This window comes from Cryptomeria japonica, chromosome 7, assembly GCF_030272615.1.
Source record: "Cryptomeria japonica chromosome 7, Sugi_1.0, whole genome shotgun sequence".
NCBI classification, from domain to species: domain Eukaryota; kingdom Viridiplantae; phylum Streptophyta; class Pinopsida; order Cupressales; family Cupressaceae; genus Cryptomeria; species Cryptomeria japonica.
In genome coordinates this window covers 591,022,933-591,037,431 of record NC_081411.1, presented here as the reverse complement: position 1 = coordinate 591,037,431, position 14,499 = coordinate 591,022,933, and the positions used below count along the sequence as shown (strand labels likewise).

The following is a 14,499-nucleotide window of genomic DNA, read 5'->3' as shown; positions in this document are numbered from 1 at the left end:
CACACACTATTTGATCCTTGGCATATGTATATAGAGCCCACACAAAGACCCGATAGCATCCAAGAAGAATACGGAAGGTGGAAGGCCAAACAACACCAACATACTTCATGAACTATTGAACTTCAACAGAGGAAAGGAACAATTGTCTAGCTAGACAAGGTCGGTGACAGCTAAAAGGAAGTCAATACAAGAATGATTAACCCGATACACTTTACAACTATTTAAGAGGCAAACCAAAACCAAATGTAGATCTCGAGAATTACATAAACTGACATCATGATATCTACTGAAGTTACCATCTTTAACGGTAGGGAGATTGGTTTTGGTTCTTATTTTTAAAAAAACTCTTTTAGTAAAGATTTGTAATATCCTTCTATTACTAATGCGAGCCATAGTGCACTCCTAATCACCCTTGCAACATGCTTTGATAGACCACAAGCCATCTGTCATGTATGACAATTGATAATTTTTATAAATGGTATTTCTGTGATGTAGGCATTTTAATGTTTGAACTGAACAGATACTTACGGATGTGAAAAAGGAAAATGAAATGTCCACTTATGTCATGTAGTTGTTGTATTTTAAATCCTATATATTAATTAATTCATGTGCATAGGCTATCCAAAAGAATTTTTTCAGGTTATGGTGCACTTGTACAAATCTGTTGTACAACATGTTGATCTCTAGAAAGTGTTAGTGATTTCTAAATGTGATTAATCTTTATTGTAGCTTGTATTGTGTGGATTAGATTTGAAGTTACTTATATTTTCCTATTGCATCATGCAACATGGTATGACGTAGCCAAGACTCTTCTAACTTAATGAAATCTATTGAGATTCATGTTCTTGAATCATTGTTAAACATACTTAATTCTCTTGAATTCTGCATACACCTTGATTTTTGTCACATTAATTATTATGCTATAGGGATCAACGTGACCATTGAGCCTCCTTTTGGTGAAGTACTAGTATAATACTAATCAAATATTTTAATTTCTAACATCAGTAGGGGAAGGGTTGAAGCAGTCACCGATGATGAGGGACCTCAAAGAGATCAATCCGGATCGGTCAGCAAGAGTAAACACAACGAAAACACATAGATATGATGGAGGCAATGCAGCACAGATAGTTTTATTGCATGAAATTTGATTACATCTAACTGGTAACAACCGGGTTACAACATACTGACACACAGGCCTGGTAGAATAGGTCACAACCGAGACCTTGAATCGAAAGATCTATCTTTATAGGCACAGTCTATCTATCTGATACTCTGATTGATTCTCCTTGATTACATTCCAAAGCATGATTACATATATATATATATATATATATATATATATATATATATATATATATATATATATATATATATATATATATATATATCGATCTAAAGGATCCAGTCGGCCCAAAAGGGATCAAAAACTGAAGAACAAGACCTAAAGAGCAAATAAAAAAGGTCGGCCTCCGCCAAGATATTCCTCCAAAAAATCCAAAGGATGAAATAAAGAGGGTCGACCACATGCCAAGAAACATCAAGATCAACGTTCAAGGCTCCGTAGGATTCAAAATGGGTTCCAGTAGATCACCAGAATATGTCTCAGGCAACCGGTAAGAAAGGAACAACCGGTAACAAGAAACTGTCATGAAAACCGATAGCGATATCTTGCCGGAAAGTGATCCAAATGAGATGTGGTTTGAAAGCAAGAAAGATGATCAAGTCTTCAAGTAGAATCCAACTCCACGGGATCCGGTGAGCCAAAACCAGGACACATAGAAAGGAAAATTGAAATTGCAAACAAAACAGAATAGAAAGAAAAATGTTTTTGGTTGATGCAAGATTGTTGTGAACCGGGGATGCTCCTGCATCAAAGCTACATATTAAAAAACCAAAAAGTTAAGATGCCAATGCAAACATTGTATGATTTTGTATTCTGCGAGAAGCATGGGAACACACAGTTTGATGAGACGGTCACTTTATGTCATAGTTCATACTTGAGGAACAGGCCAGCTTCTTGGAACTTATTCTCCACTGCCAAATCCATACGGCTGTTCATGTCTGGGGTGAAATGATTCTTCCAGTCACCCACTTCGCCTTTGCGAAAAAAAGATCGGTTGCTGACATTGGTATTCTTCATATTCAATTTGCCATTTCTGTTAACATCTAGAGTTGAGAGGAATTGAAAGCTACATTGGCTGTCTATGTAACGAATGTCCTCCTCTGTCAAAGAGGATTGCCCTAGGAAATCCGCAATCTTTTTGATGTGGGACAAAGAATCCACCTTCATGTCTTCGTAAGTCAAAAACAAGATGTTATTTTGATTCCTACTGGCATTCCAAAACCCTAAGACATGATCAACAAAAGGACCAAAGACAGAGACACCATTACAGAAACAATCAAAGAATACCTCCTTGGAAACTGGAGCTGTAGTTTCACCATTGTGGACACCTTGTAGTGTAGGCAAGAACATCCAGTGGGAAACGAAAGTGTCCTTGGGATTTCGAGCTATATAAATGATTCGGCAGCCCAAAGACCCGATTTGAGGTTGAAGAGCAGAGTAAGGCAGATGGGAGCCACGCAACCTTGGTGAGGGTATTTCTGCATTACCCATTGATCGGGGATCATAGATTCCTTCTACGTTGCGAATCAAGTCATGGGCATTCTTTGCCCTCAAATCGTTGCCCTTGCTTTGGCTCATAATGCTGGCAACGATAGATTTCAACCAGGTGGTTCCCGTCTTGAGTCCAGAGCACACAAACACATCGTCCTCCCGTGCTTTGAACTGTGAGTACATTTTCATCATTCCTTCCAGAACGTAGGGCGTATAAAAGAAACCATCATGTTCAACAAGTTCAATTCCATAAGGACTTTCTCTTATTCTACCAGATTTTGCAGACATATTCAAAAAAGGGGTAAGGAATGTATGAAGAGATAAGAGTGCTAATGATAGCTATTACTATTCTCGTTGACAGACAGAGAAAAAAAAAACCCTAATATCGTCTTCCGAATCTTCCTCGTCTAAGATGCCAAATTTTCTAGCATTATTGAGTTATGGAGCAGTTGATTTTGTGATAATCTGATTAGCTTTGAATTGGGAGATGTGAAGGCAATGTGAAGATTAATTATTTTTTATTAAATTTATAAGCTGTTCAGTAAAGTGGATGTATGGTTTTGGACGTGATATTTTATCCTTGTCTTGAGAATCTATAATGATATTACTTCATTCCTCCTCATGTGGTTCTACGTGCGTAGGATTTGATTGTGAAGCCTTTGATTTTTTGGTCTCTATTTCCATGTTCTTGTATTCCAATGTTAGTGCTACTTGTTTTCTTTATTTAGGTTCTTGAATGAAAATAGCATCGTTTATCATCTATGGTCTAATAACCATTCACTCTTTGCACATTCAATTCTTCAATTACTAATTTTAAAGAAATTCAAAAAAAGTAAAAAAAATCGATTAATAAATTTCATATGTACCAATAGCCTCCCATTTTTTAGCATTCTTAGATCATAATTGGTCCATTTGTGCACCATTATTGGTACCCATAGTCTAGGACTATTGGGGCATTTGTGCATAAGTATTGACAATTTTAAGTGCATGGTTATTGGGACATCTTTTAGCAGGTATCATGTGACACTTTAAAATGTGTACTTTATGACCCTTGCGTGCATAACAAAGACCACAGTGTACATCGTTACTACCTAGAAGCATGCATGAAATTAGGTATAACAACTACTAGTATGCTTCCCCTAGAGGGAGGCATATGTGTTTAGTTGTTATTAGATGTTTTCATTATGGAAGGAGGATAACTTTATTTTGATGGAATTGTTGGATGCATACCTAATAAGGCCTTGGTTTGTATTTTAGCTATAGAATTTTGTTCCTTAAACATTTAGGGTAAATGTTGTACTTATAATTTTAAAAGCTTCATCTTTCTCTCTTTGCCCTCATGTATGAGCCTTGACTTGAAGTATAATATAGAAAAGGTTTGTAATAAATCAATAAATATTATTAAAATAGATAGTAAGTTGATGTATATTTGTGTGACATACCAAGTATCCTACCATGGTCGGAATATGGGTGAATGTCATTGTCATGTGTATGGATATAGGTCAGTATATCATAATGATTTGGTAACATGAAAATTGCTTAAACTATAGAAGTTAAAATATATCTAATCTCATTATCATGGAACCTCAATTTGTTTCTAATGGCCTTGAGGTAGTAAGTCACATTATACAACACGACATTGATTTGTAAGCACAATATTTCTCCAAACCTAAATAAAATTATATGCTAGAAATAGTATAATGTACCTACTTTTGATAAAATAGTATAATGTACCTACTTTTGATAAAATAGTAATGTCAAATGTGTACAAATAGGATAAAATGTGGAATATATTAAAGGTAGAAATTTACGATGACTATAATTAGACTATCTAGGATACCCTTGGACAACTAAACCTTGTGCATTATATACATATGGGGAACATGTTTAGATGTAAGTGGTATATAGATTATTTTAATATTGTATTTCTTCACGAAGCATGATAAGAGTTCTCCTAAATAGCACAATGATAAGAAAATAAACTATTGCATCCATTATTGTAAATGATCATAATGGTATCACGATTACATTTTCATCTAATATTGATAGTTATGATGAATTAAGACTAGTAATTAAAAAATTAGTGGATTGAGACATATTACTGATTATTATAACAATTGTTCATGATATCACAATGCATGTGAACTGTAAGTGCAAATGGATACATATATCAAGCACAAATTTTATTGCATTCAACAACCTAATTGTATAGGTTGTTGCTCACTAAAAATATTGCAAGCATATGTGACACTAGTATCAATTGATAATCTAGACTATGTAATTAAATTTTCTTCGTGCATTGGAATATATACAGTGATTAACCATGGCAATTCCACTACAACTAAATTGATCAATCCATATAAATATTGTGCTTCAACATGAGAGATCAACATGAAGTGGAAAAGTGAGAGCGGAATCCCAAGCTACGAATTCCTCCCCTTATTCATCACACTCTTCTTCAGCATCATGTCTAAAGCTTAGTACATTCTCTCATTGTGTTTTTTTTTAAAAATAAAAGTGGCATAGGCCACTAAAATTTATTAAAATTATAAAGAAAGGTACAAAGTTCAGGAAGGGATAAACAAAAAACATTCCCCATTTACAAAAATCTCACTATAGCTTAAACTTGTCACTGGAAATGCCCTAGCAGAGATGTAGTAGAACCAAACTTGAGCTAATCGAGCATACCAAAGAGATAGTGTATATCCCCCAAATCCAATATCCCAATGAGAAGAGGTTTTAGACTTATGGCTTCCCAAAGTTTGAACACCAAGGGTGTTGATCTTGAGTTGACTAACATATCCTCTAAGAGCTTGGGTGAATCCTCTATTCCTAAACAAGACATGCCTAACATTGTGGAGAACCATCCCTATCATGCTTCTCATGATGAGGATGACTCTTTAACTCAAGTGACTATTGAACAATTGTGGAAGCTTGACTAGAAATTAGAAGAGTTTCAACAATGTATGAGTAAATAAAACTTGGGTGGAGAGGTAGTCCTCTTGATTAAGGGTTTGAGGAGATTGATTCAAAATTATGACATTGGTGTTAATGTGTTGTGTGGCATTTGTCATATTGTGGATATTAATTTTATGACTATGAAAAGTTTGTTTCAAAGTGCTTGGTCATTAAATCATAGAAATCAAGTTGAAACTTCCATTCCTATTCCTAATGTGCCTACATATACATCTTTCATCATGAATACCTCTATGCAAAATGTTAAAGCTACACATGTTAGTAATGGGTGGAATCCTATCAATCCATACTCCTACATACCTGCTAATGTTAGCCTTTCATTTGTTTCACGACCATCTTCTTTACCCAACTATCATAATGCTACACCTTCATCACAATCTAACATGTCCTACTCCAATTCATTCATTAAAGCCATTATAAACCTTTTTCTCCAAAAAAATTTATCCATGCAATAGCAATTGGCTTCCATAATCCAATCTAAATTCAACCTTCCTACATGTGATACTACTAGCCCAAATTTTTATGACATCATTTGTACTCTTATCCCACAACACATTGGCGTTCCTCATTTGGAGAAATATGATGGAAAAGGTGATACACAAACTCATGTGAAAACATTTCAAACTTTGTGTAGTGACTTCTCACATGACCACAAGCTTATGGCAAAACTATTCACTTGTATCTTAAGAGAAAAAGCCTTGCAATGGTTTTTCTTCTTGTGTCCTTGTTCAACCGATTCTTTTCAAAAATTGTCTATTTCATGTGTGCAACATTTTTAAAGCAATATTGATTGTCAAATTACATTGATTGATTTGATGCATTATAGACAAGGAGTTAAGGAAAAAGTAATTGATTTTATCAATAGGCATAAACATTTGCAATCACAAATTTCTTATCTTGTGCCAGATGATGATCTTCAAAGAATTTTCATTGATAATTTGTGAAATTATATTAAAGATAAGCTTCTATTTTTTTTAGTATGCATCTTTCACAAAATTATGCATAGTGTTTCATTATTATCAGCCTAAAGTGAGTCAATTTGAATCCTCTTCATTATTGGCCCCGGTCTAAAATTTCAAATGAAAAGCAAGAATTTCATCAACATCAATAATAGGCATATTATTGGGCCTCCCACCAATGAACTATTCTTCCAAGCATATTGATTCTCAAGTGGTAGCTACAACACCCATTGTACCCCCTTTATCATTAAAGTTTACACATTGTAATTTTACTCTTGTTTATGAATCATTGCATAGTATCATGCTCAAATTGATTAATTCTAATGTGATGAAGCTTCCTCTCATCCGTCACATAGATACATATAAGCCTTTTCCTCCTTTTGAACATAAAACCTATTGCCAATACCATCGTCAAGTCATCCATGTATTGATACGTGCTATCAATTGAAGCATTTGATTCAAGACATTATTGATTCTAATGCTATAGAAGTGGATGAAGTGAATGATAAAGTAATAAATATTTGGCACCTCCTATTCAAAATTTACAAATCTTTACCAATCCTTTGCCTTGTAATTCTACCAAGGTTGTTGATCCTAGTCCAAAATTTATGATTGTTAATTATATGTGTGGTGAAGCCAGCAAGCATGTTGTGAACTTTATTAGGAAAACTAAGCCTAAGTATGACCCTTGCATCACCTTTGACTCAAAAGATATTATTAAAGAACTTAGTGGACCATTAAACATTACTATGAAGATAAAGGGAAAGATCTCACAAGGAGTACTCATTGAGTCTCATTTACCCAACCTTTACCTAATTATAGGGAGGAGATTTATCTTAATCAGTTGCCTATGCAAAATGATTCTTCTTCTTCATCTCCTCTATGCATTAGATCTCCTATTGTGATTAATTTGGATGATGATGTTGATGATAATAATGTGGATACTAACAATTTTAATGATATGTATGTATTTATTGAGATTAATCATGAGCTATCATCAAGGTTTTCAAAAGCTTTAATCCTAGCTCCTATTGACAAACATGGTGACTCATTATTAGAGCATGGTCCTTGTTTGGAACATGCAATAGTTCCATCTATTGTGCTTGTTGTGGCTCCTCGTGCATATTTTTCACCACCTCTAGATGATGTTAAGCAAGATTTGGGGGTAGATGATTTGTTTGAGTAGCTTCACTTGTGTAGTAGATTATTTTGTGTTTTCTTGTATGTGATGTGTTCACCCATGATGTGATGCTTGATACATGCCTTTGTGTTATGTTAAGTTCTCTTTGAATGACCCTTGTTTCTCCATTGGTGCAAGGCAACAAAGGGACTAAACCTATTGTGGCATTCCTCTATTTGTATCTTACTTCTTCTCTATGTCATATTCATGTCATGTCATAAATTTTCTATTATTGTAAATGCACTTTTTGTGTTATCTATTTGAGGACAATGGAAATCATTGAGATCTCTCCTTGTGGTCTCTTCCATGTTGACCCAAAAATACTTTTGTTGTTCATTTTATGTTCTCTTCCTCCATTGTTCTCATAGTTCCACTACCTTTGGGGGATAAGGTCAATTCAATAAAATCATACTTGATATACATAATTTATCTGATGCACATACTACCACTAACATCACTAGCCAACACTCCATCTTGAACAACTACCCAATTAGGACACTATAAAAACTTGGTTTGTGAACCCATGGCATCATAGTCCCTAGACCTAGAAAATGATGGCTCTAGCTTAGTGATCTTCCCATAAGCCTTATCAATTGCTACAAGATCACCAATTTAGACCTTCTCCTTGTTCAAACCCTCAATCAGCTTTCATCCCAATTCATAAATATTCTCCATCTTTATAGTTTTTAATGCTAACTTCCCAAATCTAGCACCTACAACAACTGACCCATCAATCTGAATCTCAACAACCTCTCCTCCAATAATTTTTATTTCTTCATTAATTCTGGCATCTATTGCCTTCTTGAAAGCTCGTGTTAAGGCCTTGGTCTTATTCATCTAGAGCAAAAATATTTTTCTACTGGTCATCATTTCAAAGGGAGTTTCTTTGCCTAGGGCTTTAGCCATGCCCATAGGAATAACAGTTTTCTCAATGCCAAGTTGGCTAGCCAACAAAACCACATGGCCTACAATTTTCCCTTCCTTGATCATCTCAAGAATGACACTTGTTGCTTTTCTAGCAGAAATATGACCTACCATGTCTTGTGAAAGATGGTGTGAGGTCACATTCAATTCCTCTTTATTTTCCTTGTCCATGTCTTCATCATCAGAATGTTTGGTAGCATCAAATACTGGAAACATTAGAGATTTCTCCACCCCATCACCTTCCCTAAATGGTGCAGAGCCAAGGGAAATTTATTTTTAATCAATTGCATTCTTGTTATTTCTAGGTGGACACCTTAATACATATTTATCTCCATCATCACCTTTCTTAGAAGTTATAATGGCACGGACAAATATATCATCAATTTTCTTAGAAATCTATCATCTTTTCCATTTAGGTTCAATTTCACTATCACCTTCTCCTAAAGGTCCTCCCAACTACTTATATTGTTGTCCATTTTTGATGACCCTCTTTTACATTTCATAATCTTGATGCTTGTTTGGTCCCTTGACTATGGTAAGTTTGGATGTTGACATGTTTAACAAATCAGATATAAGGTTGATTTGGTATTTGAGTCATGTGGTCTATAGGATTATTCTCTTTGATATTTCAGTTTGTAGATTACTAATATGATGATGAGTTTGCATATTTTAATGTTTCTATCTATGAGTTATGTAATTTATAGGTTATTTATTGTAGTGATATGACTCACATGTGGACTATCTATATCCACAAAATTTATTCTATGTTGATGTAGACTTTGTTAGATAGCCTTGTATGTGGTCATTTGTATATTGGTATGTGTGCTTTGAGATGAAAGGATGGATGTTATATACAACACCTAAGACAATCAGTTTTGGGACTTGTAGCATGATGGTTTTATCACAATGTCATGATATCTTGGCTAAACTTTTTTTGTGGGAGCTTTTGATAGTGATGGATTGGTAATGCTAGATAGATTCTTGATGGTTTGTTCGTAATTATTCTTGAAAACACAACAAAAATGAGGGGGGAGGGGGATGAATCAGTCCACAACTTTATTTTTGATCTATTAAACTTCAAACCACAATTAACATGTTACTTTAATGAAATCATGAAAGTACAAAATAAAACCAACTCATGAACACTAGATTTACATGGAAAACTTGGAGAAACAAAAAATTGTGGTGAGAATCACACTCATAATATATATGTGAATCATTACAATAAGTAGGTCACCTGCTAGGGAGCTCACTACTTTGGACTTGCTAACTAAGGCACACAACCTTAGGGCAAGATACAAAGGACTTGCACAATGAAACTCACTACTTTAGGGCATGATATAAAGAGCTGCCAAGAGAGACACATTGTCTTCCAACAAGAATAACTCAACTGAAAAAGAATAGGATCTCCTAATCATGAAATAGACCTTGAATATTTGTGTCAAGTGTCCAATATCATGGCAAATATATATGACCTCAAACTATGTTACCAAACATTGTCAAGACTCTTCTCAACAAACTATCACACACTTTTTCAATCAAATCTATTTGCATATCATTCACAACCACTTCACATCAAAAAAAATATCTCCTATACAACTATATATCCAACACATACATTTTCTCATCCTTATATACAAAGATATTCATTAAAATTCTCAACTAAGTCAGCCCAAAGCAGAGTACATAACCTAAGCCATCTGGACCAATAATATCCAATGTGGTCCACTCCATGAGAAAGAGGGGACCCAAAAATAACACCACACATCCTTCTAAGTTGATTCCAATGAGTTGTATACCCTAACACATCTTCCAAAGCCAGTTCCAAATGAAATGAGTAGATAAATAATAAAACTTAGCAACCAGTCAGACCAAAAACATCTTCCAATATAAATCACCTGATGTGGATATTTACACACCATGGAAAGACCCAAAACAATATTCTAACTTAAACTCCAATGCAATACTAGACGAAATAGCTTGATCCAGACAAGACAATTCATTCGGGCACATTGAGGCCCAACATAGCTAACCAAACCAAGCATAAACTAGCATAGCTCACATGTGGAACAAAAGAAACACCAAATATTCAAACTGGAACATTGCATGAACCAAATATGCATGTCCTCCAAACTACAATACTTGAATTCACATATTCAGAAGCTACTAAGAATATTTTGGACCAGACTGACAAAATTCTCACTGTCAGACTAGAGCAACAACAACTATTCATATTATTTGAGAAACTAGAGGACCTACAAACTTGATAGTAAACCATTTACAAACCATTAACATTATAACCAAGTCTACAAACCATACTCTTGAAAAACTATATCAAACATTCTTCCATTGGGGCATTGAATACTCTCTCCTGCATAGTGAAACTTTTGCTACACTGATCTTCCAAAAAATTCCTTATGTAAACATAACATCTCTACCAGATAGTGACAACATCTAAACACTTAATACACAGCCAAATATACCATTGAACATATGTCACCAACTTTATATGACCTACTATAAAATCAATGATAGCACAACCTTAACTAAGATACCAATCAAACTCAACAGTAACACCAAGTAGCACATATTGATATTATACATCTCTAATTATCTTCCACAACAAAATTTAACTGAGGCACCAATCGAACTCAATAGAAACATCAAAATCATACATCTTCTATAACAAACTTCAACTGAGGCACCGATCAAAATCAACAACAACACCAATTTTTGACACTCTTAATCAATAGTACAAAATAGAGAAACCTTCATATATTTGCATGACAACATAATAACAACTCACTTGTCACCATAATAATAGCTTACCTGTCACCAATTGTAACCACTAGTAGTTTGCACAACACAAGATTGTATCAGGACTAGACCATATCCTAACCAACAAGTTTGACATCAAAGAAAACATATAAGACTAGACCACATCCGAACCAACAAGACATTCAAACCACCAACAAGATTGACATCAATGACAACATAACTCATACTTCCAACAATTGTATCTTATTGGCATGGAGATATTGGTTTCACTTGATGTTATTGACATTTTAACTATGTGTGTGTGGACTTGAATTACTTTTATTTAGGAGATGGTTATCATGTTGCCATGGAGAGATTGGTATCATGATTAAATGGGAGCCTATGGCAGTGATGTTGGATTCAACATTTGATGGTGTATAACTTTATTTAGTGTTCAGAGATGTTTGGAGGAGATCTTAGATCTTGTTGTTGCAAAAGAGTCTTTCACATTTGTAGGTTCACTATTGGGAGATGGTATATCTTCATGTGATTGAGTTGTTGGCATCTTAGAGTCTTTGGTCGAGTTGTCATTTATATTTTATTATTTAATATACCATCCTTTTTTGATATGATGTTTGCTATTATGTCACTACATACTCTTATTTGTGCATCGTAGATTTTTGGCATAATACAGGTGCATGATATGTCCATATGGAGCATGTGATCTCCCAGGAGAAGATGGTTATATCATGTTGTCATGTTTTTTTTATTCCATGGTTGGAATTTGACATTGATCTTGTTTGGTTCTCTTTGTATTGAGTGCACAATCATTTTCTTGATTAATTCATGATGATGCTATACTAAATTTGGATTTTGTCATAGATCGATCAGTTATAGGTGCTCATGGATTCTTGGAGACTTAGGTGAAGTTGATTTTCTCTTTTGATTAGAAACATGTGTTGATATGGATACTCTCGATGAGATTTCAACATGAAGTCTAAGGAGCCTAAACCTTGGACTTTATCTCAACATGGACCTATTAGGAGATTGTTTTTGGATGATTCATGATGACTTGGATATCTTGGAGGAGCATTCTCATTCCCCACTCTAGGCCTACTCAAAAATTTATTACTTGAGAAGTATTGCCCATTGTTCCTTTTAGGTGTACTTTATTGTACACTTATAGATATGGATCTTGATTTATGGATAGATGGTTAGTTATAGAAGATTTGTTTTGAGGGATGGATAGCATGGTTATCTCCTTGTGATAATTTTAGGAGATGGTGTATTGGGATGATTTACTTTTTTGGAAATGTTTACCTTGAGTTTTATCTTCATGGTTAGAGAGGCTTATATCCACATTGGTTACATGGTATGTATGTTGTGTTTGATATTGATGATTAAATAGTTGGGTGTTGTTATGGCTTTTTTGGGGTGTTGCGAAGGACATTATATTTGAAATAGTTAGAATTTAGAGGTGTATGTAGAAGGACATGCCATAGGTTTTGATTTGTAGTTTCTATATTTGGTCTTGGTTATCTTCCTAGATGTTTGGTTTCACATGACATTAGATTTGAAGTCTTGTGTGGAGCTATGGTGATCACTAGTTTGTGCTCATGTGTTGTCACTATATTTTGGGTAATGACATGGAGGTTCATTTATCTCTTTCCTTATTTGGGTGTGGAGAACATGAGAGATCTATGGAGACTTGTGATGAGATTAGTTGTATTTGTTGGTTATTAGTTTGCATGTTTTGCATATCATTGTGGATGTTCCTTGGTACTATGTGATGTTGTTTTCACCTTCTATGTGATTCTATTGGCAAACTTGAAATGCCTTGATCATTTTTCAGATTTGTATTACCTATGTAGTAGCAGTTCCTAGATTTATATATTATTCTTTAACATGTTTGCACACTTAGCTTGTGATTGTAGTTTATGGGTTGTATATGTTGATGCCACGAGTTTCTTATGTTTTGTAAACCTTTAAGGTATGGATATTTGTTTTTGTTAGCACTAGTTGTGGGTTCTATTTCAGCTATGGATGTTGTATCTTGATAGCTACTGATGCATAGTGATTGTATACACATAAGAATGACTATGAGCGATTAAATAAATATTTTATATTTATCTAATAATTATTCTTCTATTAAATAGTTAATTTGAAAAGATTAATTTATTTAATTTCATGTCCTTCTATTAATTAATTTAATTGAAATATTTTATTAATTAATTCATTCATCCTTTTCTTCTAATCAATTAATTAAATATATAACATTTAATTATTTCTCTAATCAATTAATTAAATATCTAATATGTAATTATTCCTCTAATTAATTAAATATCTAATATTTAATGATTATTCTTCTATCCTATAGTCTCAAATATTAAATTATTTCTTAATTATTTAATCCCTTTTCCAACTCACCTTCCATCTCCACTTCATCTTTCCTTTGCCAACTCATCCATCATGTGGCTAAATTATTTCAACAAAATTAAAATAAATAAAACATTTATTAGCCACTTATCTCCAACTTCCCAAATAAATGAAATATTATGTCTGTACACATATTTCTTAACTTTCTTCTATATTCTCTCTAACATCCCTACATCTTAGGAAGGACTAAAGTCCACTTGTCCTCTCATGCCTAAATCTTCTCCAACCATCCCTAGGTTCCCTCAGTCAGCAACCCATTCAAGGTGAGATGAGTGACACTTGTCTTCTCCTTCCCCCTTTCTCTCAGCCTTCACCTTTTCTCACGGACATCCAAATCTGCAGATCTAATCATGACCATTGATCTAGGACACATCATCTTATCCTCTCAAAGTCTATAAATGTGGGAGTTTGAGTTGAGAAAGAGTTAGTCTTCAAGTTAGTCTTCAAGTGAGTTTTCAAGTTAACAATTTGAGAAAACTTATGCATCTGTTAGTTTTAATCTTGAAGCAATTAGCAATTTTAGCATTTTCTCATTTAGCATAATCATTTATCTTTAAATCATTTGAATTGCATATCATAGTATCAGTTAACTACCAGTTATTAGTCCATTCTTCATATGCCATCTTGGAAGCTATCAGTGCTTGTCCAAGAAC

General features: G+C 34.1%; 1 protein-coding gene across 1 annotated transcript; it reads right to left on the bottom strand.

Annotated features, from left to right (window-relative positions):
* Positions 1-1,420: 1,420 nt before the first annotated feature.
* Positions 1,421-2,992, bottom strand: LOC131049673 (cytosolic sulfotransferase 12-like). The gene has a single exon (XM_057983741.1). The coding sequence runs from the start codon at positions 2,900-2,902 to the stop codon at positions 1,985-1,987; it is 918 nt and encodes a 305-aa protein (XP_057839724.1). The 5' UTR covers positions 2,903-2,992; the 3' UTR covers positions 1,421-1,984.
* Between the last annotated feature and the right edge of the window lie 11,507 nt (positions 2,993-14,499).

What these genes read in the sequence shown, in the direction of transcription:
- LOC131049673 (XM_057983741.1), bottom strand. Translation starts at nt 2,902, where the DNA reads ATGTCTGCAAAATCTGGTAGAATAAGAGAAAGTCCTTATGGAATTGAA.